This window comes from Podarcis pityusensis (genome assembly GCF_964106645.2).
Source record: "Podarcis pityusensis genome assembly, chromosome: 14".
Classification (NCBI taxonomy): domain Eukaryota; kingdom Metazoa; phylum Chordata; class Lepidosauria; order Squamata; family Lacertidae; genus Podarcis; species Podarcis pityusensis.
In genome coordinates this window covers 39,069,006-39,094,348 of record NC_138039.1, presented here as the reverse complement: position 1 = coordinate 39,094,348, position 25,343 = coordinate 39,069,006, and the positions used below count along the sequence as shown (strand labels likewise).

At 45.5% G+C, this 25,343-nt stretch overlaps 2 protein-coding genes across 3 annotated transcripts in view; both read right to left on the bottom strand.

Annotated features, from left to right (window-relative positions):
* Positions 1 to 24,029, bottom strand: part of HOMER2 (homer scaffold protein 2) — an 86,098-nt gene extending 62,069 nt beyond the window's left edge. Inside the window, exon 1 of the mRNA XM_080980502.1 lies at positions 23,859 to 24,029. Within this exon, the coding sequence (XP_080836628.1) occupies positions 23,859 to 23,980 (122 nt within the window). The 5' untranslated portion in view covers positions 23,981 to 24,029. The remainder of the gene's footprint in view (positions 1 to 23,858) is intronic.
* The window catches only part of BNC1 (basonuclin zinc finger protein 1), a 309,802-nt gene that overhangs the window by 39,392 nt on the left and 245,067 nt on the right, over positions 1 to 25,343 (bottom strand). The window lies entirely within an intron of this gene.

Genomic DNA, 25,343 nt, shown 5'->3' with positions numbered 1-25,343 from the left:
GAAGAAATATGTTAATTATGATGTAGTTATAAATCCTATTTTGTGTGGCCCTGAACTAAGCATAAATGTGATTCCACAGCCCATGTATACTTGAATTTTACACAAGACTAGAAATTGTTCAGAAAGAAGCTGTGACAATGTATTTGGACACCTCAAATACCAACCAGGACACAGTATTAAAATGAAGGATCTAAATCTGCCTGGCGCTCAGCTTCCTCCACGTCTGATTTATTTCTGTGCTCTTCACATGAAAATGAAGCTCCCCTGTCCACATCTATGCTTGCTAGCAGCAGGCCTTAAGGTAGAGACCCATTCCCAGACTATTCTAAGCACCTTTTAATCCCAAGGAAGGGAAACCTATAGCCCTCCAGGGGTTGGACTACAACTCCCATCATCCTTCACCACCCATGGCCCCATCTGAACTGTAGATTTAAAGCAGTATCATACCACTTTAAGCATTCATAGCTTCCCCCCAGAAAACCCTTGGTAATGTAATTTATTAATAATGCTGAGAAGTTGCTAGTTGACCCCTATTCCCTTCACAGAGCTACAATTCCAAGAGTTCTCTGGGAAAAGAGGGATTGACTGTTAAACCAAGCCTATAAAGCTTCTCACCCTTCAACAAAAAGTTGAAAGGTTTGAGTTCTGTTCTGTTGTTGTGGCTGTTCCATTTCATTTGAATATTGATCCTAATAGGAGAAGACAGGTAGGCCAATTAAGCCTTTTATACTGCCAGCAACCAGCACTGCGAGGGATGTGAACAGTGTCACTTATAGATTGACAAATGGAACAGATAGACTAATTGTATTTTAGTTGTCTTTGGACAGCTTGCAAAAATCACATAACCATATGGTGATTATTTCCACTGTGTTGGAAATAAATTTAACACTTACCACCCTCAAAAAACCATGTGGGTTTCTTTTTCACTGCTGCTGTTGTTGGAAAAAGTTAGAATCTAGGGTAAATGGAACACTGTCAAGCACTGATCAACAAACCGAGCACAGAACATTTCCTCCAGAATCCTAGTTCAGTATTAATCCCAGAGCCTGAGGGGAGCACAATCATTGATCCTGCTGACTGTGTGATGGGTCGCTCTGATTGTGTACTGTACTGTTGGAGCAGCTGGAGAATTTATCAGAGGAAGGATGCACAGCTGCTGCCTGCTCATTTGGTGGTCCATCATCCAAAAAGTGTGCCCTGGTACTGAATTCCAGGAACAGCAACACCCACACCAATAAATCTGCAATTGCAACCACTTTAGGACAGGCTTCTAATACACAGAGCTGACTGCCTTGACAGCTGAAACAATGAGGGTCTTATGAGGACAGACACACTTCAGGAGCCCTGTTAAGGAGGAAAGCAGATCAGGGGAAAGGTTTTAAAGTGGGAAAACTGGTTGTAGGGCAAAGGATTTGTATATGCACATACTACTGCTTATCTGCACTCAGAAACTGAGTTGCTTTTTATTTTAAAAAAGCTGTGGGAGCATTTTTGCATATATTTGCATGCATCACATAGTCCCAGTGAGTATCTTCAGGCTGGTGTGCAGACTGTGGTTGCTGCTTTTAGTGTGTTTTAAGGTGCCATGATAGAAGCATCCTTGAGCATGGTATGCACACAAGCGCAATCTTATTTACTGCTCTTTCAATGGGAATTAAACAACTGTCCCATAATCCATGAAAATAATCCATGAAACATTTCCCAAGCCTGAGCTAGTATAAGCACATTCTTTTCATTTTATTTATTAATTTAAGCGAGTGATTAACTCGTTCACCGACATTTGTATCCCACTGAAGCGCTTAGGCACAATCTCTTTTAAATGCCAAAATTGCACTACCTTCATCCACATTTTTTCATTTGAATAAGCAGCACCAGAACCTGACAAAATGCCAAAAATGTCAAACGAATGCATCCTTCATTTCCATGGCAACTTCCACACGTAAAGAATGTACAGAATTGCAAAGCTCATAAAAATAACTCTGCACTCTGTCCAAACATGCATATACTGTATACATTTCCCCCCAATTCTCACTGCCCCATCTGCCTTCCTTGCATACCAGTTCATCAACAACAATCTATAATCCAAGACCAGAAAGAAGGTGAAATATGTCCGGATTCAACTTTCTTCCAAGATTTGGTTCAAATCTTTTCCCCTCTTGGAATAGGACAGGATGCACCTGTTTGGATAAATTGCTCTTTTCATTCTGGACACACTAATCGTGAACCCCAAGGTTGTCCAGCATTGCATTATACCCTTTCTCTGCTTCCCTCAGCAAGTTTGTCATTATCCACACCCTAATTGCTGCCACACCCTGATCTACAGGAACTCATTCATACCTTCTGAATCAGGACTAAGCTGCAGCACTCCCATTTTTCACCTGCAACTGGGATGACAAGCACTCCTTAAAACTAAAGGCGCATCCAGAGGCACAAAGCTTTGAGGGGCAAGCCCACTGCAGAACAGTAACCACTGCATTGTGTTAAGGCATGCACCCCACAGCAGCTGTAAGCCAACATGGTGCCATCCAGATGTTGGACTCCCAACCTCCCATCTGACGTGATCCAAAGAACTAGCCAATTCCCCTTCCACTCCAGAGGGGCTTCTGAACTTAAAGAAAGAAAGAAAAAGATTTCTGGCGTGTGTTTTTCAAATGGGAAGAGAAATGAACATTCAAACAAAGTGATACACATGTTCTGCTCCAAAAGATCGATGCAGACATTCTCCACCTGGAGGAAGAGCAACTAAGCAAATGCATGTTCAGTGTGCACATAGATACATCTGTCATCAGGGCATTTTGAATGCAGGAGCATACCAGGCTTACCCAGATGGGGAAACATATGCTGTTAACACCCATTTTGTTGTCGTTTTATAAGTTTGGGTGCACCCTGCAAAAAGGAATTCGTATGCTCTTCCGAGCAGTTTAGTAAAGCTGGTTGAAGTGGCATGTGGAATAGATTGCTGCAGACTCAACAGGTTTCACACCACATGCAACATGAGTGAAGAAAACTGCATTAAGCGGGCAATCCTCACCTAAAGCTCTGGCAGATTTGAGGCAATGCCTTCAGAGAACTTTCCTTCACCACACCAGTGGGTCTAGGAGACCATTTTTGTGTGTTAAGCCTGTAGAACTGCAGAACTCTAGAAATCTCTCTTTTATAAAAGAAAGCTGCATTATAAATTTTCTAAAGCATGGGTCCTATACTGTAGCTAGGCGTTTGTGTATCTGTGACTCCATGCAACAAGGAAGGGCAGGGAAGAATATGCAGAATTCAGTTTCCTTCAATAATAATAATAATAATAGCTTTAAAAATGATTTTAATAGTATGTGGGACCTCAGTGCCGGCACTGCTCCTTGACTAGCAGATGTAAAATAAAGTTGCCCTCATAACACCTTGGTTATTAGGAAATCTAGCAGATGTAGTGCTACCATATAGCTAAAGGAAGCCCTGGAAGAGGAGGAAGAGTTCAGCTGGAAGGACAAGCCCATGACACAATTCCAATCTCCTAACCATGCTTAGCAGATCAGGAAAGTTATGCCTTAGCAGAAATTAGTTTACAGCCAAGTTTTATTTTGAGGCCCGGATGAGGACTACAAAAGGTGGGTGGAGGCAGCAAACCTCACATCAGTTACAACTTGGAAGTTACTGTTTCAAATCGTTTGTCAATTTAATGCAAGTCTACACTGACAAGGAAAAAAAGGGCAACACACTTTAACCTTAAGCATCTACCGCTTGTTTGGTCAGAATACATCTGTATCTTCTCTCTCTCTCTCATCTGACATACACAATGCAGAGGTTATCAGAGGGCAGAGAAACAGAACACAGCAAGGTCTCTCTCTTCAGCACTGGAATTCTGTGCTCCACTCCAACTCTATCTACAGTGCCATTAATAGCAGTTTCAGTGTCTGTAGGCAAAAACAATGCAACAGAATATTTGTAATTCACAGGGGAAGCCTCTTATGGTCCTCAACAGAGCTAACACTTAATACAACACCACTTAATACAAATTCTACTTCACACATTACAGCACTTGTCACAGCTGAGACCCAACACAACAAGAGGGGGGGGGGAATATCATGAGGATCAGGACTATTATTATTATTTTTAAGTCTAGATTACTGGCAAATCTTTGAGATGAACTTTTAGCTTTGCTTAAAGCCACCTCTTAAAGGGAGACGCCTTCCTTTCATCCTCTTCTTCCAACTTCCTCATTGTCTTCCACTAATTATTTTAAGCATTCAACAATACAGGGAAAGTTATGGCAAATTTAACTGGGGATATTAAAGAGCATGCGGAGGGGTGGGGTAGGGAGGGGAGAGAATAAATCATGCAGCCAGCCTTTTTGGACAAGTATTCATCTCTAGCCCTACTTCAGTTCCTCGTGAGAATCTAATCCAACAGACAAAGGGAAAATATAATGTAGCTAAACTGCTCATTATCCTGCCACTTTCAGTCGGCACAAAGAACTATCTGTTGAGCTATGCCTTATGCTGAGCATGGTGCTTTGGCCACCTCCACCCAGAACCAAACTGGCAACATTGCAAATGCATGCTGAAGAGAGCTCAAACATTACAGAGTACAAAATATAGTGATGAAGGATAGGCATGGGTTTACTTAGCTCAGGAGCAGAGCACTCGCTTTGCATGCAGAAGGTCTCAGGTTCAATCCCAATCATCTCAAACTTGCAATGTATATTGCAGGAGCAGAGAACCTGGAACCTTTTTTCAGCATGAGGGTTGCACGCCGTTGTGGCCAATATTCTGGGGACCCCAATTCCCGGGATGGACAGAGCCAGTGGGAACAGTGGAGGTGGAGCAGTAGCTGTGACTTTTACCTTTGTACAGTAGGCTACATTTCAGCCACCCAAAAGGTAGACACACACACACACACACCTATCTATGAAAGGTTGCAGCATTTGGGACTCTTTCATTTTTAGAGGAAACACAAGTAGGAGGTGATGTGAAAGACGTTTATTATTATTTAAATTTCCTTATCACTCTATACCCACGGGTCTCAGGGCGGTTCACAAGATAAAATCACAAAATACAAACATAAAACAACCCAATAGCCCCCCACCTCCCCAACACATTTTAAAAAGGCATTGATGCCAATCACCCAAAGGCCTGGTTAATGAGGAACATTTTTGCCTGGTGCCTAAAGGTCTATAATGAAGGCGCTAGCTCAACCTCCCTGGGGAGAGCATTGCACAAACGGGGAGCCACTGCGGAAAAGGCCTGTTCTCGTGTTGCCACCTTCTGGACCTCTTGTTGAGGACGCACATGAAGAAGGGCCTCAGAAGATGATCTCAGGTAGGTTCATATGGAGAGAGGGAGTCCTTGAGGTTCAATAAAATTTCCTTTGGGAAATGTGGCACAGTGGAGACTGTGGTGTCTTTAAGATATATGGTTTATTTACACATAGAGTGGTAACTCGGGTTACAGACGCTTCAGGTTACAGACTCTGATAACCCAGAAATGGTACCTCGGGTTAAGAACTTTGCTTCAGTATGAGAACAGAAATCGTGTGCTGGCGGCAGCGGGAGGCCCCATTAGCTAAAGCGGTACCTCAGGTTAAGAACAGTTTCAGGTTAAGAACAGACCACCAGAATGAATTAAGTTCTTAACCCAAGGTACCATTGTATACACATCGTGAGCCTAGTGGATAGCGATGTTTTTCTCCATCTCTCACAACGCTGGAATTCATGGATATGCAATGACGCTGAATCTTCGAAAATACAGGACAGGCAAAAGGAGGCACTTCCACAAACCAGAACAGAGTCGAATGTATGGAATGGCTGCCAACTTGGAGAGTTTTAAAAGCGAACCAGACAAATGTATGGAGGTGAAGGCTATCAATGGCTGTTAGCCTGTGCTCTGTGCTTCCATGATCAGAGACAACAATGCTTCTGAATGTACTTGCTGGAAAGCACAGGAGACGAGAATGCTCCTGCCCTTGGGTCTTCCTTTCAGGTTTCCTACAGCATCTGGTTGACCACTGTGAGAACAGGATGCCAGACTAGATTGGCCACCGGCTCTTCTTTTTCCAGGTGCATTCTAAATAAAAGAAATATGCCGATACCACAGGTATGCATCTCTACAACCTCCTCAGGAGCTTTTGCCTGAGTGGAATGTGTATTGCAGTAACATGCTCTTCCAGGCAAGCAGGAGGCAGGATCACAAGACACATTCCAGTCAGGCAAAAGCTCTTGCGGGGGGTGTGGTGGTGTGGCCTTGAGAGCAGGGCTGATGACTGCAGAGGGTCCCAAGGGCCAGACAGAAAGGAATGGAGGGCCACATTTGAAGTCCCCCGCATCAGGTACATATAGTGGCATCCGTGTATTTCTTTTGCTCAAAACATTAGTTGCTCTTCAGCCACAGCCCTCAAAGCAGCTTACAAAGAAAAACATAGAAATACCAGGAACGGCAACCAATTCAGCTTTGAGCCTAGACAAATTGGCACCAGGCAAACCTCTCTGGGAAGAGAATTCCACAACTGAGAAAGATTCTTCTTCTTCACCCTTCACCTGGCCTTACTTCAAATGGCAAGGAGATGCAGAGCCTCCAAGACCAATTTTAACAGCCCAGCAGGTTAATGCAAGAGCAGGCAGTTTATCAGACTGTCCCCTGGTCCCAAGCCATTAACTGCTTTGTTCAATGGAACTAACTTGCAAGCAGCAAGCATGTATAAGATTACAACCTAGGTGCAAGAAAAAGAGGGTGCCAAGATCCTAAGGAGGTTTTATTTATGTTATATTTTGCTTACAGCTCCCTTTCCGTTTTTGTGCTCTTACTCAAGCTGACCTACAGCCAGTTTGGACTTTATGATAAGCCATGATTTATCATGGCAGGAATGAGTCACATCAAGTCTCAGCCTCCTGTGCTTCGTGCTCCCCTCTCCCACTTTCCTCCCCTGGTATGGCTGCAAGGAGGAGATGTGGAAGCTTTCACTTCTGTTTTCCTTTAACCTCAGCTTGTCATTTTGTCCAAACTCAACAAACTGTGGTTAACGTTAACTGCAGCTCATTGGAAATAGGCCCACTTCAAAGCAGGTGAAGCTGTCTTATTTCAGCACACCATAAAGATTAACCACAGTTTAGGGTTCAGACATATCACTAAACAGGAGTCAATCAAAACAGAGATGAAAGCTTCTGATCTCCTCCTCATGGCTGCAACAGACAAGGGAGAATTGTGGGGAGTGTGTGAGCACAAGACATGGTTTACTGTGATGTCTGGACCCACTCAATACATTTGCTCAAGAATCAGAGAGAAGGAAGGTGACTTGGGAAACCTACACATATTATTTTCATGTTAAGCAAGTCAAATCCATTTATCCCTGTTCGTTGTAGTTTTGTGATGGAATACCAGTCTCTCTGCTGAACAAGTGTCTTCTTGTTTGTAACATCAGACTCATAATCACATTCTTGGTACTCGCTGGTAATGAGTAGCTTCTGGGAAATTAGGAAGAGTCGTTCTTCCTTCTCACAGTATTGATGTGCCACAATTACCTAACACAGGTACTGGTAGGCAGACAAAGATGTTATGGGCTAGTGATTTTTGTGAACTAATTTACAAGGATATGTAGCACAGCATCTCTCCGCTCACTATTTTTAAGCAAGACGTTTCCCACAAATCCCTGACAGTTTTTTTTCACCTACACAATACTGCGTGGCAATCCCCTCTGAGTCATGCATGCAATCAGTGATGTGATCCGGTAATATCTCTTATATAAACCTCTGAAATTAGATTCTTAAGAACAATAACTTGAAGTGCCTTCTCTCTTCCAGAACCAGGCCTGAAGCATTTTGGCACATCTAAGAGTTTCAACAATGCTGGTATTGTCCATGGCAAGAATCACCGCTTGTACTCAACTTAAACTTGTTTGATGTATTACTCACAAATTGTTGCTTCCTTTTCAGTTTACAAAGGCCTTTTCCATCTACAGGTAGATGAAGAACTACTTTGCTGCAGAAAACAGAAGTGCTTCAATTTCTAGCTAGGGATTTCCAATTGTTCTAAAAATAGTGGTGGGGATATTTTATAGCGCTCTGTCAATCGTCATAGACCACAAATACGCCATAAGGATATAAGAAGAGTCTGCTGAATCATGCCAATGGCCCATCAAGTCCAGCATACAGTGGTGCCTCGCAAGACGAAAAGAATCCGTTCCGCGAGTCTCTTCGTCTTGCGTTTTTTTCGTCTTGCAAAGCAAGCCCATTAGCGGTTTAGCGGATTAGCGCTATTAGCGGCTTAGCGGGCTTAGCGGATCAGCTGATAAGCGGCTCAGCGGCTTAGCGGATCAGCTGATAAGCGGCTTAGTGGCTTAACGGATCAGCTGTTAAGCGGCTTAGCGGATCAGCTGATAAGCGGCTTAGCGATCAGCTGTTAAGCGGCTTAGCGGCTTAGCGGATCAGCTGATAAGCGGCTTAGCGGCTTGGGGAAAAGGGGGGGGAGGGAAAAAACCCCGCAGGAACTCGCAAGACATTTTCGTCTTGCGAAGCAAGCCCATAGGAAATTTGTTTTGCGAAGCACCTCCAAAACGGAAAACCCTTTCGTCTAGCGGGTTTTCCATCTTGCGAGGCATTCGTCTTGCGAGGCACCACTGTACTGTTCTCACCATAGCCAACCAGATTCCTGTGGGAAGCCTTCAAGGAGGAACTGAACATCACAGCACTCTCCTCGCCTACAGCTTCCAGCAACTGGTATTCAGAAGCATACTGCCTCTGACAGTGGAGGGAGAACAGATCAGTCAGAATTAGTAGCCACAGATACAGTGGTACCTCTGGATACAAACAGGATCCGTTCTGGAGCCCCGTTCGCATCCTGAAGCGAACGCAACCCACGTCCGTGCATGCGCGGGTCACGATTCGCTGCTTCCGCGCATGCATGTGATGTCATTTTGACTGTCTGCGCATGCACAAGTGGCGAAACACGGAAGTAACGCATTCTGTTACTTCTGGGTCGCTGCGGAGCACAACCCGGAAGCGCTCAACCAGAAGCAACTTCAACCCGAGGTATGACTGTAATCTTATTCTCCACGAAGCTGTCTAATCCCTCTTTTAAAGCCACCCAAGTTGGTGGCCACCACTGCCCCTCAGGAGAATGAATTCCACAATTTAACTAAGCACTGTCTTAAGGCGTATTTTATCTTGTCTCTCCTGATTCTTCCAACATTCAGTTTCATTGGAAGTCCTTCATTGGAGTTCCAGGGTTAAGAGAAAAGGAGAAAAACTTCCTCTCTAACCACATTCTCCATACCATGCATGTCAAGTTGCCTCTTGGTTGCCTTTTCTCTAAACCCAAACATTGCACCCTTTCCATTCCAATGATCATTTTGGTTGTTCTCTCCTGAAGTTTACACTTATATAATGCTTTAGAGAGCAGGAGTAACCAACGTGGTGCTTTCCTGATGTTGCTGGCTTCCAATTCCCATAGAACCAGCCAAGATAGCCAATGGTCAGGAGAGATGGGAGTTGTAATCCAACCAAATCTACATTGGCTACCTGTCCTTTACAGTGTTCAAAGCACTTTACATACTGTTATGAGTTTGTGGGTGCCATCCCCCACCATCCCTGGATCCTACAAGTGCTAAAATCTAATCAAGTCTTCTGATCCCTGGATCCAGCAAATGTTAACAGCTAATCAAGCCAGGATAGCTTCCTGGACTCTGGATCCAGCAAGTGTTAAAATATAAGACAGGCTAGCTTTCTCTTGAGGTCATCACCTGGGTGAAGGGCCATTAAGAGAACAAAGGGGGCTCTGTGCCAGACAGAAAATGGGTAGAGCCTCTCCTTCCAACTCTGAGATAGTTGGAAGGACAAAGCCCAAGTTTGAGAGCAGAGTTTTGGTACCATTGTGTGAACTAGAAGTAAAGCAACAAGCTGAAGAGAGAGAGTACAATGCTTGGTGTGTGTTTGAATCCAAGGCTGCAGCCATGGGAGAAACAAGACCCGTTTAGGGTGTTGATGCTGTGAACCCCTCCAATGTAGGCTCAGGATGTATATATGTGTAAATAAACCATATATCTTAAAGACACCACAGTCTCCGCTGTGCCACATTTCCAAAAGGAAACACAAACCCTGGGTAAGCACCTGGAACCCTTGTAATCTTGCACCACTTGGAAATTGAGGTGGGATGCAGCAATACATTGAAGGTACACAAAGCCAGGCCTTCTCTATAGTGGCCCCATATAACCCTTTCATTAGAAACCCTTAAGCAGACCTATAAAACGTTTGTTGTTTGCTGCAACCCTTACTGAACATTGTGGCATTTGTGCTGATTTTGAGCTAAGCGCAACATCCTCTGTCCATTAATACACGGGCTCCTTTGATTTGAGTTTTAATTGGATTTGAGATCCAATGCAACAGAACAGAACAGTAGCAGAAACTCACTGTGCAACAGGCTATGCAACTGTGCAAAGAAGTTACCAGCAACTTGCCTATGCCTTCTCTAGTGCAACAATGCTCCAATGGCACAAAAGACTAAGACTGGATATGACCCACAAGATTTTATTCCTAAACCACATCAGCACCATTCATTTACAGCACTACTATACCACGTTGGCAGTCATGCCTTCACCCAAAGAACCCTGGGAACCAGAGTTTCTTGAGGATGCTGAGAGTTGTTAGGTTGAAGGACAGCTCAGTCGGTAGAGCCTGAGACTGTTAATCTCAGGAGCTTGGATTTCAGCCCCACCATGGGCATGGGGTTGGACTAGATAGCCATCATGACCCCTTCCAACTCTACAATTCTATGATGGCCAATTTCCCCCCTACAGAGCTTCAATTCCCAGAGTTCCCTGGACAGAGGGATTGCTTTTTTCAAAACCACTGGGAGCACCGCAGCTCTGTGAGGGGAACAGGGGTCTCCGAACAATTCTCAGCACCCTTTACAAACTACTGTCCGCATGGTTCTTTCAGGGGGCTGTTTAAAGTGGCATCATAGTGCTTTCAATGTATGGTGCAGATTTAGCCCTAGTCACAGGAGGAAAAATGCTATTCTCTCATCCAATTCTATACCCCCCCCCCATCCTGCACACAGCATCAAAGCACACCATTATCCAGCATTACCACTGATGGCTCAATCTAACAAGTTCTGAACAAGATGCTACAGAGCTTCAGTGACCCTCCTCCTTGGCATTAATGGCCTCCTTCCTGGTTTTCTTTGCGCATTAAGAATTTCCACCCCACCCACCCGCAAACCCTCCAGAGCTAAAAGCTTCCTGTCCCTAGCGGCAGGCCACTGCCTCTTGCCCTTGCCACATTTGGAAATTTAATCACAGCCTTCTTGACTGTTTTAGGGCAGTAGCATTCAACTACTTGAGAGATGCAAATTATAAGGTTCCCCCACCTCCAACACCCCAAACACAACCACAACCAAGCAAATTCCAAGATGCTATTTAAGGGAAGCTGGCTTGCGTTATTTAGAAAATGGGTGGGGGGGGGGAGAGAGGGGGGGAACAATGTACATAAACATAGCTAGTAGTACACAGGGTGGGATGAGGAAAAAATAGACAATCAACTTTTATAGAAACCTTCCAGAACTGAACCAGCCCACACAAATCTGCACATCCAGCAAACTCCTTCTGTGCTGCAGCCATCATTACAGCAGCTGCTTCTAAACATTCGCAAAATAATCACCCTTTCAAGGTTCAGATATTGCAGTGATCTTCTAAAAGTCCTTTTAAATGTAGGGGCAGAGAAAGAGGTGCAAATCACAAGAAGCTGGCGCATTAGCTGTTATTGTCTCTAAGCCACATGTGCAAATGTTGTCACTCAAACAGGCCGCGTACATCCCACAAGCTCTGTGTGACTTTCAGCCAAGGCAGGGATGTGTGGCCATCCATATGTTGCTGGACCATAAGCCTGTCAGCATCGCCCTAGAGCCAGTGCACCAACTGGACTCTTGCACCTCAACCCCGACTGGGCTAGGCGAGCTGGGTAGCACCGCCAGAGACCTCCTTCTCACAGGAAACGGTCACAGTGCTGTGGACTCACAGCTTAGAGCTGAGAGCACCGGATTCACTGTCTCAATAATACAGTCGTTGCGCAGCAGAGTTTTGCAGAGTCTTGCAGAGTATAAACCACTCGGAGAGCAGCTCTGTAGAATATCTTCCTTTTATTCTGTAACTACAACTATGATACAAAACTATATACAGAGCTAAATATTCTAAGCATAAATCAATGCTACACTGAGAGTCTGCAGCTGCTCTAACAGCAATCTTATCTCTAGGATCTCTAACACTCTCACTCTCTCCGATACACTGACTGACTGACTCTCTCTCACACACAGAGATGTTGCTGGGCAGAATAAGTAGATAGGCAGGACACGCATCCTGCTCTCTGGAGAGTCAGCAGAGACCATCAGGAGATGATCAGGAGATTCTTGTGTATGGGAGGGGTGAAATCTCCTCAAAGCCATGCTGGCTGGGGCTCATGGGAGTTGGAGTCCAATGAGAAGCTGGTGGCCCAGAGGTTCCCCATCCTTGAACCAGGGGCCTGGAACTGCAAACAAAGGTGTTTCACCCCCTAGTGCATTTTCTACACTACACATTTTAAACCACTTTGAAGCTGGGTTAACTAAGTTGTGGATGGTTCCCCTAAATAACCCCTGGCAATTGTAGTTTTGAGACTATCCACTAGACACCCCTTATTAGCGTCAAACAAAATGCAAGGTTAAATGCATTATTGTATTTAATGTGCACATTTGTAAGTGGGGTGCTATTAGTTGAAGTTGGGGATTCAAGTAGGATTGGGACCTTAACAGGTCCCAATGAAAACTGGAGTGCTCAGAGTGTTGGACTATGACCAGGGAGGCCAGGGTTCAAATCCTGACTCAGCCATGAAGCTCACTGGGAGACCCTGGTCCAGACGTTGTCTCTCAGCCTAACCTACCTCTTAGGGTTGTTGTGAAAATAAAATAGGGAGGGGGAGAGCTATGCATGCCACTCTGAGCTCCTTGAAGGATATAAGTATTTAATACATACTGCCATTTTCACTGAGAGAAGGGCTCCTGGTGATGCCAATGGCAGTTTTACATCCAATGCAAATTAAGTTAGCATTTAGTTTGCAGACACAGTGAACACATAAAACACTTAAAATCAAAAACAACATGGCTTAAAAACGTCTTAACTTATACACTTGCTTCAAATATCAACAAGAAGATTAAGGCATAAAACACTGTGCATTACAACAAAGCATTGCAAAAGAAAGGAAAGCCTCCTCTAGCTGCTACATGTCCCGCTGTTAACTTTGGCAGAAGTAGTTTCTTTTCTTCCCCATCCAAGATAGAAATGAACAAAGCCCATTATACCTCTGGAATGCTAAACAACAGGCTTCCAAGTCCATCCACCTTTCTTTGCAGCCAAAGATTAAAATGTGTACAATTCCCTCCCTCCCTCCCGGCCCTTTACAATGCACAGCAGGTGGGGGGAAGCCCCTAGGAAAAATCCCTGGCATCTCCAGGCAGAGCTTAGAAAGGCTCGTCTGAAATCCTAGAGAGACACTGCCAGTCAGAGCAGACAATATTGAGCTATATAGACCAAGTGTCTGACTCAGTATAAAGCAATTTCTGATGTTCCTACCGTATATTATTAGCTGCAGGGCAGAAGGTACTGTGTTAAATCCCTGACATCTCCAGAAAGTCGCTTACTTGAAACCCTGGAGAGCTGCCGCCAGTCAGTATGGACCAGCTAGGTGGCAGTTTATGTCCCTATTTATTTATTTGTATTTCATAAAATTTACATACTGCTTGATTGTAACAAACCAAACCTCAAAGTGGTTTACTGGGGGGGGGGGGGAACAGTACCATATCAGTAAAAACAGCTATTTTAAACACTCAAAAGAATAATTAAAATCAACGATAAGCTAAAAGCATATTGAAGCATATGTCAACATTCTAGGCTTGTTTAAACAAACATGCTTTTAGCAGGTGTAAGAAAAGTGTACAATGGGGATGCCTGCTTTATGTCACTAGGTAGTGAGTTCCAAAGTAATGGGTCTTACCACACTAGATCAATTTCTTATAAATACAGAATAAGTATTACGTGGCACCTGTAGCACTTCCAGTTCTGCAGATCAAAGCACCCCAGTGGGCATATAAGGGGAAAGGGAGCATCACAGGTAAACCAGTCCCAAATTGTTAAAGCTTGGACTTATCAAGTGGTTAAGGGTGAAGGCCTCTTGTTTGTCCAGCATCAACAACCCAGTGAAGTAATTCCCTATTCTTTTGAAGACATCTAAATCCATCTGCGGATTCAAAGAGCCAGGCAGACAGTTCAAGATGCCCAAGGTGGTTTTGGGTTTGCGTTTCTCACCCATTTCTGAAAACAATGTGACTTGCAAAAGCTGTTGGGAAATAAAGTTTTTATAAAACAGTTTGCAGCAGAAGAGGAAGAGAGAAGGGGCTCAGGACCACTCCATCGGCCCTGCTTAAAGATCAGCTGGCTTTTGGCTCTTCCTCAATTGTGACCTAGCCATCAGCCATTCCATCAGGATGCTACAGAGGGAGAGATGGAAAGCAGGGTTACTGCACCGGCTGTGTTAAGAGAACAACTTATTTTAGGTCCCCTTTCCATTGAAGCTGATCCTTACAAAAACACTGTTAAAAACGGATGCCCAGGGTCAGGAACAGTCTTGATGACTTTGCGTTTTACTAATCAGTAAGCTGCCCAATGGGATGCAGGTGGAGCTGTGAGTTAAACCACAGAGCCTAGGACTTGCCGATCAGAAGGTCGGCAGTTCAAATCCCCGTGACGGGGTGAGCTCCCATTGCTCGGTCCTAGCTCCTGCCAACCTAGCAGTTCGAAAGCACGAAGTGCAAGTAGATAAATAGGTATCACTCCGGCGGGAAGGTAAACGGCGTTTCTGTGCGCTGCTCTGGTTTGCCAGAAGCGGCTTAGTCATGCTGACCACATGACCCAGAAGCTGTACGCCGGCTCCCTCCGCCAATAAAGCCAGAGTTGGCCACGACTGGACCTAATGGTCAGGGGTCCCTTTACCTTTACCTTTAAGCTGCCCTAGGACTCTTTTTGCCAGAAGCATTGGGGGGGGGGGAAGGTGTGTGCTTTAAATAAATAAGGCATTTGGGTGGGGTCTCTGCCTAGAGGAGTTCCTATGCAGCTTTCTCCATACACCCTTAATGCTTCAAAATTATCTCTGTAACTACCAGTCATATTCCAGCTTCCAATATAGCTTTCACCTCCTGTTCCTGCTTGATATTCATCTTGTTTGCTCAATTGTTCAGAGCTATGCCACTTCAGCACCATCACACAATTAACATTTATGCGCCCAATCTTCATAAATTCTGAACTGTGTATTTCCATGCTTAGAGTTGCATGAGTAGACAGAGAAGTGAGTGAACAGAAGGAGGGTGGAATATTTAAGGATGACTATTTGCCCTGAAGGGCTAAATGAGGGGAGCAGATAAGTCACAGGAGCACCATAACCTGAATTATAGAATCTTAAGAGTTGGAAGGGACTCCAAGGGTCCTCTAGTCCAACCCCCTGTAATGCAGGAATCTCGACTAAAGCATCCATGACAGATGGCCATCCAACCTCTGTTTAAAAACCTCCAAGGAAGGAGAGTCTACCACCTCTTGTGGGAGTCTGCTCCACCGCTAAACAACTCTTACAGTCAGAAAGTTTTTCTGAACGCTTAATCAGAATCTCCTTTCTTGCTACTTGAAGCCATTGGTTCAAGTCCTACCCTCCAGAGCATGGTGCCCAGTGCGCCTGAACCAGTCGCACAACCATAAAACAGTCTCTGACCCAAATCTCCTTCCTGTCACCTCACCCCTCCCCATCACCTTGAGAACCTCTGTTTTACACAGACCTGAGAGATTCCTCTTTAGTGTGGTAACCTCAGCCTATTGTTTCATAATGACCTACATTCAACCAGCCCAGCCAGGCTAGATTGTACAGGCTACACCCAGGAGAACTGCTGCAGCTTGTACTTTGCATTCAACATCCCTCATATTATCTATACGAATCTCTATTCACTAATAGACCCCGGTACCCCAAATCTGCAACACCATTTTTCCTTTGAAAATATCTGAACGGTATTCTAGGGCCAAGCATTTCAGGTTGGAGGTGGGGACTTGGGCAGAGTGCCATCTTAAGAAGATAGGAAGCTACCTTGTACAGAGTCAGGCCATTGCTCCAGCTAGCTCTGTATGGTCTACAACACTGACTGCCAGTGGCTCCCCAGCAGGTCAGGCAGGGGGTTCTCCCAGCCCTACCAGGAGATGTGGGGAATCGAACCTGAGACCTTCTGCATACAAAGCAGATACTCTACAACTGAGCCATGGCTCCTGGTCTGTGAGGCATGTCTGATTTACCTAGAGGCTGCCACGGCAGGCAGCAGCAACAGCACTCCAACAAAACCACTGCCTTAATTTCCCAAAATCCCCTGGTGTCACTGCTTTTTTTCCCCCAGGGGGTACACAGTACTGACACCTCCTCTTCTTTTTTGTTAAAAAGTGTGGGACTTGCTGTAACAACTCCATGGTGAGTACCAGCACCTATTTTTCTAGGGGGGGAAGCAGTGCCTGGGCTCTGGAGCAACACTGTATGGGGCATTGCGGGAATTAAAACTGTGGGTCAAGGGCAGGCATCAGCTGTACTAGGGTGAAAACAGCTGCCCAAGAACGCTACAGGATGAGCTGTGGCCTGAGATATTTCACAAAATCTTTTCTGGCCCGTCAAGTACCCATTCACTACCCAGTTTCGCAGACTGAAAACAAGGTGGCAAGGAGGACGGGTAGCTGGGGTCAGTAGGTGTCTTTCTGCTTGTTTCTATTTTCACGCTTAGAAGAAGAGTTTGGATCTGATATCCCGCTTTATCACTACCCGAAGGAGTCTCAAAGCGGCTCACATTCTCCTTTCCCTTCCTCCCCCACAACAAACACTCTGTGAGGTGAGTGGGGCTGAGAGGCTTCGGAGAAGTGTGACTGGCCCAAGGTCACCCAGCAGCTGCATGTGGAGGAGCGGAGACGCGAACCCGGTTCACCAGATTACAAGTCTACCGCTCTTAACCACTACACCACACTGCTTAGTGTTGTGTCAGCAGCTAACCTAGGTTTCCTAAATATTCACTCCACAGGGAGTCCCAGCCAATTCCACCTCTCTGATGCGTCTTCCTGTGCTCACGTAGTTCTTGGTCATGTTCAGAGCCTTTCCACTTTTAGATGTATGCTTAAAAAAACACCTTTGATGCCCATCAGTGGCGGCAAGTGCTTTCTGTGCCAACTAATTCTAGCATTGTTCCCATCCTCCTCCCTGTTGAGTCCTACAAAGGCAATACTTAGACTAAGGCTGGGGAAACTGATAGGTAGCAGCAGTTCCTGGACTGGTTTTAAGTAAGAAGGCAGGCAGGTGGTAGCTGCCTGAGGTTGGTGGGCAAGTCTTCTGGTCACCCTAATGAACCACATTGCACTGGTGTTTGCTCCCAAAATGTACAGCAATGTCCACAATCAACAAGCTACTAAAGATTAAACAGCATATCCATCTCCAATACACTTATTTGGAAGCAGGTTTACTGATTTAAGTGGAACTTGCTTCCAAGTAAGCGAGATTTTAGGTTCCTAACACTTCTAAGAAACTCAAGCTAAAAATACTAGGAGAGATGCAAAGCCTAAATCTAGTTGCTTATGCAAGCAGACAGTATTCATATAAAACAGCCGAAATACAAAAATCAACGCAATTTCTCTGATGAAAATATAAAGAAGTTGAAAATAAATCCCTAGCTCTGACATCACGTTAAATACTTGAAGGGTTTGTCACCTCGTGACATTTCACATTTACACTTTTGTCAAATAGGTTTTAGTAATTCAACCCATAAAATGGGCTAATGAAGTCAAACATTTTACTTTTAAAGGCTGCCTGCCTGCCCACCTTGTGCAAAATGACATTCATTCAGCTAAAATGACATTCATTCAGCTTAATATCAATGTCATGGGAGGCGTTTTGCTTAGCAAGAACCCAAGTCTTAAAAGCTTGTGCATGTCAAAAGCTACTTTTCCTTCACATGCTTACCACTGAGAAAGTTAAAGAGGTTCCTAACATTCCCTTTGGAATATGCAATAAGTTAATGGCCCAAGGCACCTCAGGCTACAACCTTAAGATTAGGTACTCTAAAACAATTGTACTGAATTAACAGGAGTAACCTGAAGAAACTGGTCAGTGTACCTTAGAGAATTCAAGACTACTCTTCAAAGAAATATTTGGTACACTGATAATTGAAGTCTTAAGGATACACTGAAGAACCCTTACAGGCACTGGAAATGGCAAGTCTTTTTCCCCCTTTTTGTAGGGAACATAGCTCAGCAGGAGAGCATATGGTTTGCATGCAGAAAGTCTAAGATTCAATCCCTGGCATCTCCAGTTTGGAACACAGGAAGCTGCCTTATCCCAGGAACTGATTATTTGTCCACCTTGTCTGGTACTCTCTGCTGTGGCTGATGGTGGCTCTCTAGAACCAGCTGTTATCCATTGAAACAAAGATGACAGGGAGAATCAAGTAGCAGCTGATGGGGGGGGGGAATCTTCCTGAGACCCATCAGAAGAGACAGTTCTGGGCTAGACAGCCAAATAAATCTAATAGGGTGTGAGACAGCTTCCTATTAGAGCAGTAAGCTAGACATCATACATGCTAGAATCCTGCAGGAATGTTGAGAAAGCTCAGAAGCTAGTGCTGGGTGTAGAAACAGAGTCCTAAGAATCTGGGAATTCCTTTTGGGGGAGGGAAATCAAGCTGCTAGTCCTTATGACTATGAAAATGTGTTTAAAGGTTTGTGGGCAACACCGGCTCAGATCTCAGCAGCCAGAAAGGTTTCCAGTGGTTGGGGTAGAGTTTCAACATACAGTGGTACCTCGGTTTATGAACTTAATCCGTTCCGGAAGTCCGTTCTTAAACCAAATCCGTTCTTAAACTGAGGTGCACTTTCCCTAATAAGGCCTCCTGCTGCCGGTGCCCTTCCAGCATTCGGCTTCTGTTCTTAGACCGAAGTAAAGTTCACAAACCAAAACACTGCTTCCAGTTTTGCAGAGTTCTTAAACCGAATAGTTCATAAACAGGGCTGTTCTTAAACTGAGGTACCACTATACCGTATTGCTCCTTGCCCCACTTCAAACCAGAACAAGAAGTAAAATGAGACAAATATTTTTATTTATTTTTAAAAGAATAAAAAGCACTGTGTAACATACCCCAATTTGCATCACCTATACAGGTTGCAGAATTCTTGGTATTAAGTAGTCACACAAAGGAAACTATGGAAGAGTTATTCCTATTTCCTAGATAAATGACAACATGCTAATTTTCTCTTTTGGCAGACATTTTATGTATGAAGCTGATTTTAAAAATAATTTTAAATGAAGCTGTGGCCTTCTAACTTGGTCACTCACTTCACACCTTCCTTTACATAATTCCCCGTCAAAGGCAGATAGCGGCCATTATTTCCTCTTTATCAGGGAGAATTTGGAAATCTCTCAGCTGCCAGACTTGCACTGCCTATCGTCCTTGACTTTTGTCCTTCAATTCAAAGTTCGAACTAGTCCACCAGTGCCTAAGGAAAACACCCACTTCTGTTCCCCCACAAAATGTATCCAAGTTTAAACATACATAGCTAAAGCAATTATAGCACAAATTACTCCTGGCCTAATCACTATGGTAAGCAACTGAGCACTCTGCAGAAAGAGCTACTGTGATGTTAGTGGTTAGAATAGCAGAGTAAAATGGGGAAAATTTCTTTGTCTAACCTACCTCACAGGGCTGATGAGAGGATAAAATGAGGCTGATATAAAATGAGGGGAGGCTATGTACACCATGCTCAGCTTTTTGAAGGAATGCTTTTTAAAATTATTATTAGCAACAACAGTGGTGGACATTTAAAAGGTACCACTGCTGAAATCTTAAGTCACCCATGCTTTCAGTTAACTCTTCCAACTCCTTCAGCTATTGAATGTGCTGCACTGAGTCAGGCTGCAATTGCTGAGACTATGAAGATGCTACAATACTACTCTGCCTGCGCCCTCATCTCTGATCAATCAAATGCCTGGCTTTTTTGGAAACCTGGAAACATGAGTAATTATTTCAGGTGGAAAACAAAATGTTACATGATTTTAGTACATGTCAATACGTTTCAGGAATTTTGTTTTTTTAAATAATATTTTTATTAGTTTTCCATCAAAAAATACATATAACACCATATCAAAACTTTCACAAATTTTCGCTTTTGGACTTCCTTCAGCTTCTCTGACAATCATCCATTTTTAACATTTTTACTTTCACATTTCCTAAATTTGCTATTGCCTTTTAACATATCCTTCCCAATTTATTTTTCTTTTTTACAATATTTCTCAAACTTTTACAGAGCTTCTTGAAATGCTGCTAGCGTTATTCTCTCATCGCTTATACATTCCAGATAATCTACAAACTTTCCCCAGTCTTCGATAAACTTTTGATCTCGTAGATATCTAATCTTCCCTGTTAATTTGTCAAGTTCTGCGTAGTCCATCAGCTTCATTCTCCATTCCTCCAATGTTGGTAGTTGTTCCTGTTTCCACTTTTGGGCCAATAATATTCTTGCCGCTGTTACTGCACGTTTCAGGAATTTTGGTGCCAGTTCCTATCCAGGCTGTGCCCAGGGAAAGTGGTTTTACTGGCCTAAATTCACTATTGCCAATATTCACCTGAAAAGCGCATCTCCCCAAAAAAGCACTTGGGGTTGTAAACGTACCAAGGCAACCTCTTGGGACTTCCTATACCTTTAGAAGCTGCTAAGTCTGCAGAAATCCAGCAGTAAAACTTTTCACGACAGGCAGATAAGCATTAACAAGTGTCAGGGAGCAGTCAAAGGTGCAGAATCCAGAGCCAGTAAACACACTGGTAACTCTACCTGTTGGGGATATTGTACTATGCTGTATGCCTTAAACCAGGCATCTCCCTCCCATCACATGGTCTGCAAGCCACAAATTATTTACCGTACAGTAATATAAATAACTCACTGGGTAGTTCTGGGCAGATCACTGTTATGGTGGCCAACTCCTGAACCAGCCCCTGCAGCTATGCTTTAACAGCGACTTGGTCAACACTCATTAGCGGGCGATCTAACCTGTTCTGTAGTTCTTAAACCAGTACAATCTACACTGGCCCAGCCTCACCCCCATGCCTTAATAATACATTTGTGCAGAGAAACACACAGCCTGTATCCTCCAGCAGCGGATTACACCCACTTTCAAGGAAGTCTGAACATGGCAAATGTTTGTGCCTTAGAAAGCTTCAATTGCCAAAGTCTTCTTTTAAAGGCACAACTACAGCAGCTTGTTGAGGAGTTGGTGACCTGACCTATAACCCAAATGGCACATGTTCAGATTTGGGAGGGGAGGGGCAAAAGCTTGACTGCTGTTTGTCTTATTGCCCCAGTCACAATACATCTCACTCCCCAGTTCTGGAATGCAACAAGCGAAAATGTGACCATGTAAAGTATTCATCCTCAGCATGCTCACTTGAAGGAAAACTCAATGGAAGTCCGCGGTGCTCATTTGCAGGTAAATGAGAGTTGCAGGTAAATGATCAGAGTGCAAGTCAGACTGGTGGCAATCAAAACAGATGTTGAAAGTTGCCAGTCAAATTGCATCAAGTACACACATCCCAACAAAACAGTATGCACACTATAGAACTTGCAAAAGGCAACTCTCCTGGCTGCCCATAGTGAGCAAAAGTCACATCCTGGTAACCAGCAGGAAATCTGTAAAATGGGAAGGGTGTTCCACTCAGCCTCCAAGCCATCCATACAATCCCAACAGCTGTGTGATTACAAGCAGACTGAAAGAAGTGTTTTGTGAGCGCCTAACTTTTGTAAAACTCATATGCAAGCTACACTTTACCCTAGAGAAACATCTCAAGCACTTGCTTTGGACAGCAATATTTTTATTTTTAGGGGCAGACATGAAGCAGCATGCAATATGAGAGCCCTTGGGACTCTTTGCCACATCATGGAGAACACTAGCGTGCAATCAGATGCCTTTTACCAGTCAGACCCATCTAGCTTGGTACTGGCTACACCAGGGGTCAGCAAACGTTTCCAGCAGGGGGCCGGTCCACTGTCCCTCAGACCTTGTGGGGGGCCTGACTATATTTTGAAAAAAAGAATGAACGAATTCCTATGCCCCACAAATAACCCAGAGATGCATTTTAAATAAAAGGACACATTATACTCATATAAAAACACGCTGATTCCTGGACCGCCCACGGGCCGAATTTAGGAGGAGATTGGGCCAGATCTGGCCCACGGGCCTTAGTTTGCCTACCCATAGGCTACACCACTGGTCTACAACTGGTGGGCTGGGAACCACTACTAGGTCACAGTCTGATTCAAGGTGCATCACAGCAGCAAATATATGGGGAGGGGAAAGTTTAAGAAATGGGTACCCAAATCCATGTTTGATTAAAGGTGGGTCCTGAGGCTGAAAAAGTTGAAGAGTACTTACTGGTCTATATTGACTGGCAACAGCTCTCCAGAAACTGAGGCAGAAGACATTCTGCGCCCTCCCTGGAGATACCAGGGACTGAACCTGGGATCTTCTGCATGCAAAACACATAGTCTGCCACTGAACTATGGCCCTTCTTCATGATGTCTGGAATTGCATTCCTTGGCTGACACACCGTTGCACACTTTCAGCAGCATCTTTGCAATGGTGCCAGAGATTCTGGGAGGTGCATCTCCTGGATTGCACAGTGCAGCTTTTTGGGAGCCATTCCTGACCATACCTGCCAGTTCCTGTCCCCATAACCCAATTCCATGCAGGTTTATTCAGAAGTAACTCCAACTGCATTCAGCGAAATTTATTCCAGGTATACGTGCAAAGAATTGGCGCCTTAGAGCACATGGACTCAATGAGTGAAACAGGCTTTACCTGAAGGTAAGCGAGTATAATATTTCACCTTTAGTGTTGTAGTATTAGATTGGAAGGTGTGGGAAATATGTTGCAAAAATGAGGTAACAATTGAGGGGCAGGGTTGTAAAGCTGCCACCTGCACCAGTCTTGCCAAGTCAATGTACTGTCTGGACCTGTTCCCTTCCTGTTCGCAACCCTGCGGGCAGGGCTTGTCTCTAGATTTCTATCACTGCAGAATGCCTAGCAGATTTCAATAACTTTCAAAATATTGCTCTTATGAACAGCCAAGATCAGCCTAAGGCTGACAGTCAGCCCCTGCTTGGCTTGACCCTGACACAACCAGATGATCTGAATCTGAGATTATTTTTTATTTAAATATAGTCCAGCTCTTGAGTCACACGACCCTTCCATCCCTCCCCTTTTAAGCAAGGCGCCGGCTTCCTTTTTAGCCCTCTCAAAGCTAAGTGGCGATCTTAAAGCACACCCCCCTGGATGCAAGCCCTGCTGAAGTCGATGAGACTTTTACTTCTGACACGGCAGCCAGGCAGAAAATCCTACAGGGACCAAGGCTGGACATCCTCTGCGAAAGGCGCAGGAGATCTAGAAGCATTCAAGCCAGAACCTGGACCTATTTACACAGAAGTAACCCCCACTGTTTTCCAGGAGGCTTAAGTCTCGCATAGTGGGAAGGGTGGACAGGGGCTCTGCACGGCTCGATCCCGTCGAGCGCAGCCAGCAGGACTCCTATCTGAAAGGGAAAGGAGCCCAGGGCGCGCCGAGAGGAAGTGGCCAGGCGGAGCCGGAGAGCCGCGCCGAAGTTCGAGCGCCTCCTCCGCGAGGCGCCCCCCCCCCCCAGGCCCCTTCCTCACAAGGAGCAAACCCCCCCGCGCGCGCCCTCCAAAAAGGCGCGAGTTTCGAGGCGGGAAAGTGTCGCCCCCCACACTCCGTCGCTGGCGCCCGGACTCACCCCATCTCTCGGCACTTGTCGCCGGCCACGCAGCCCGGCGGCGACAGCGCGCTGGCCGGGGGAGTCTCTCCGCCGCCTCGGTCGCCGGCGGGGAGCGGAGGGCGCGTCCCGACTTCGCACATACGGCCGCCCCGGGGAGAGCTTTCTCCTCAGCTCCCTCGCGAGGAGCTTCCGAGCTGTGGCGGCGGCGGCGGCGGCGGCGGCGGCGCGCGCAAAGCAGCCTCTGGCTTGGCGGCGGCACCCAACCTCTTCGGCGTCCTCGGAGCTGCCCGCCCTGCTCTTTAATTGCCTCTGGTCCTTTTACATAAGCGCCTCTCGCAGGCGGGGAGGGCAGCGAGGGCAGCCCGCTGCGTTGCGCGACGAGCGGCAGGGCTGGCGAGCCTGGAGCCGGGCGCGCTGCGCTGTCCTCTCCTGCTTCGGAAGTCGGCGCTTTGGAGCCGCGGCTCCGAGTTCCACCTGCTTTTGCGCGCCCGCTGCCGCCTCCCACTCGCTCACTGGCGGGGGGGGGGGGGAGCGAGTCGCACACGCGGCCGCTGCCGCAGTTTCTCCCGAGGGCGAGGGGCGGGACGGCGCGCGACGCGTCCAATCAAAGCGGCGGCTGCCACCGCGCAGGGGCTCCCCCGCGCGCGATCCTGGGCGCCGGAGCGATTCCCCGGACCTCGCCCCCGCCAGGCTCTGCGGACGGAGTGACATCCCCTGAGCGCGGTGGGGTTTTAACTTGCGAGGCAACGGGCATAGGATCGGACTGCGCTACTTCGGAAACAAAAGGATGCCGAGTGCTGCACCCAGCGCTGGAAAGCGCCAGGCTCAGAAATGTCTGATCTCCCATCAAGTTCACAGCATGACCTTGCGCGCACAGCACACTTTCTCTCCGCCTGACCTTCCTCGCAAGATTGTTGTTGTGAGGATAAGTTGGGAAGGGGGGAAAGGAACAGCGTAGGCCAGCCGGAGCTACTTGGAAGGAAGGTGCTATATGAATGCAATTAATAAAGAAGAATGTGCTAAGGCTGGCACACATCTGGAGGGCACCCGGTTGACAAAGACTGCTACAAAACTTGGTTTGAGCTGAAACCTGGAGGAAATGGGGTTTTGGTGTGAGCTCAGTTCTGAGAGCAAACAAATATTCACAGGTATATATATATAAACAAAGATTTATCAGAAAAGGTTTTCTCGGGCTGATTTTAAACTAGCAAATGTAAATTTTATCCTGTGAAGCTGGGTTTTTTATGGGGGGGAGGTGTTTTTAAAATATTGTATTTCCATTGAGTGTTTGAATAAACATAACATGCTTTACTGCCATTTTGGAAACTGTACAAAAAAGCATTCACATTGGGTGCCTTGGAAAGGACATTAATTTCTCTTGTTATTTATTAACCACCTTCCACATGTGTGTCTCAAGGCGAAGTACCTGTCTTTAATCCTCTCAGGAAAAGTTTCTAATTTGAAGTATGCCAAAGGGTGGGCCAACAAGTTATAAATTCATTC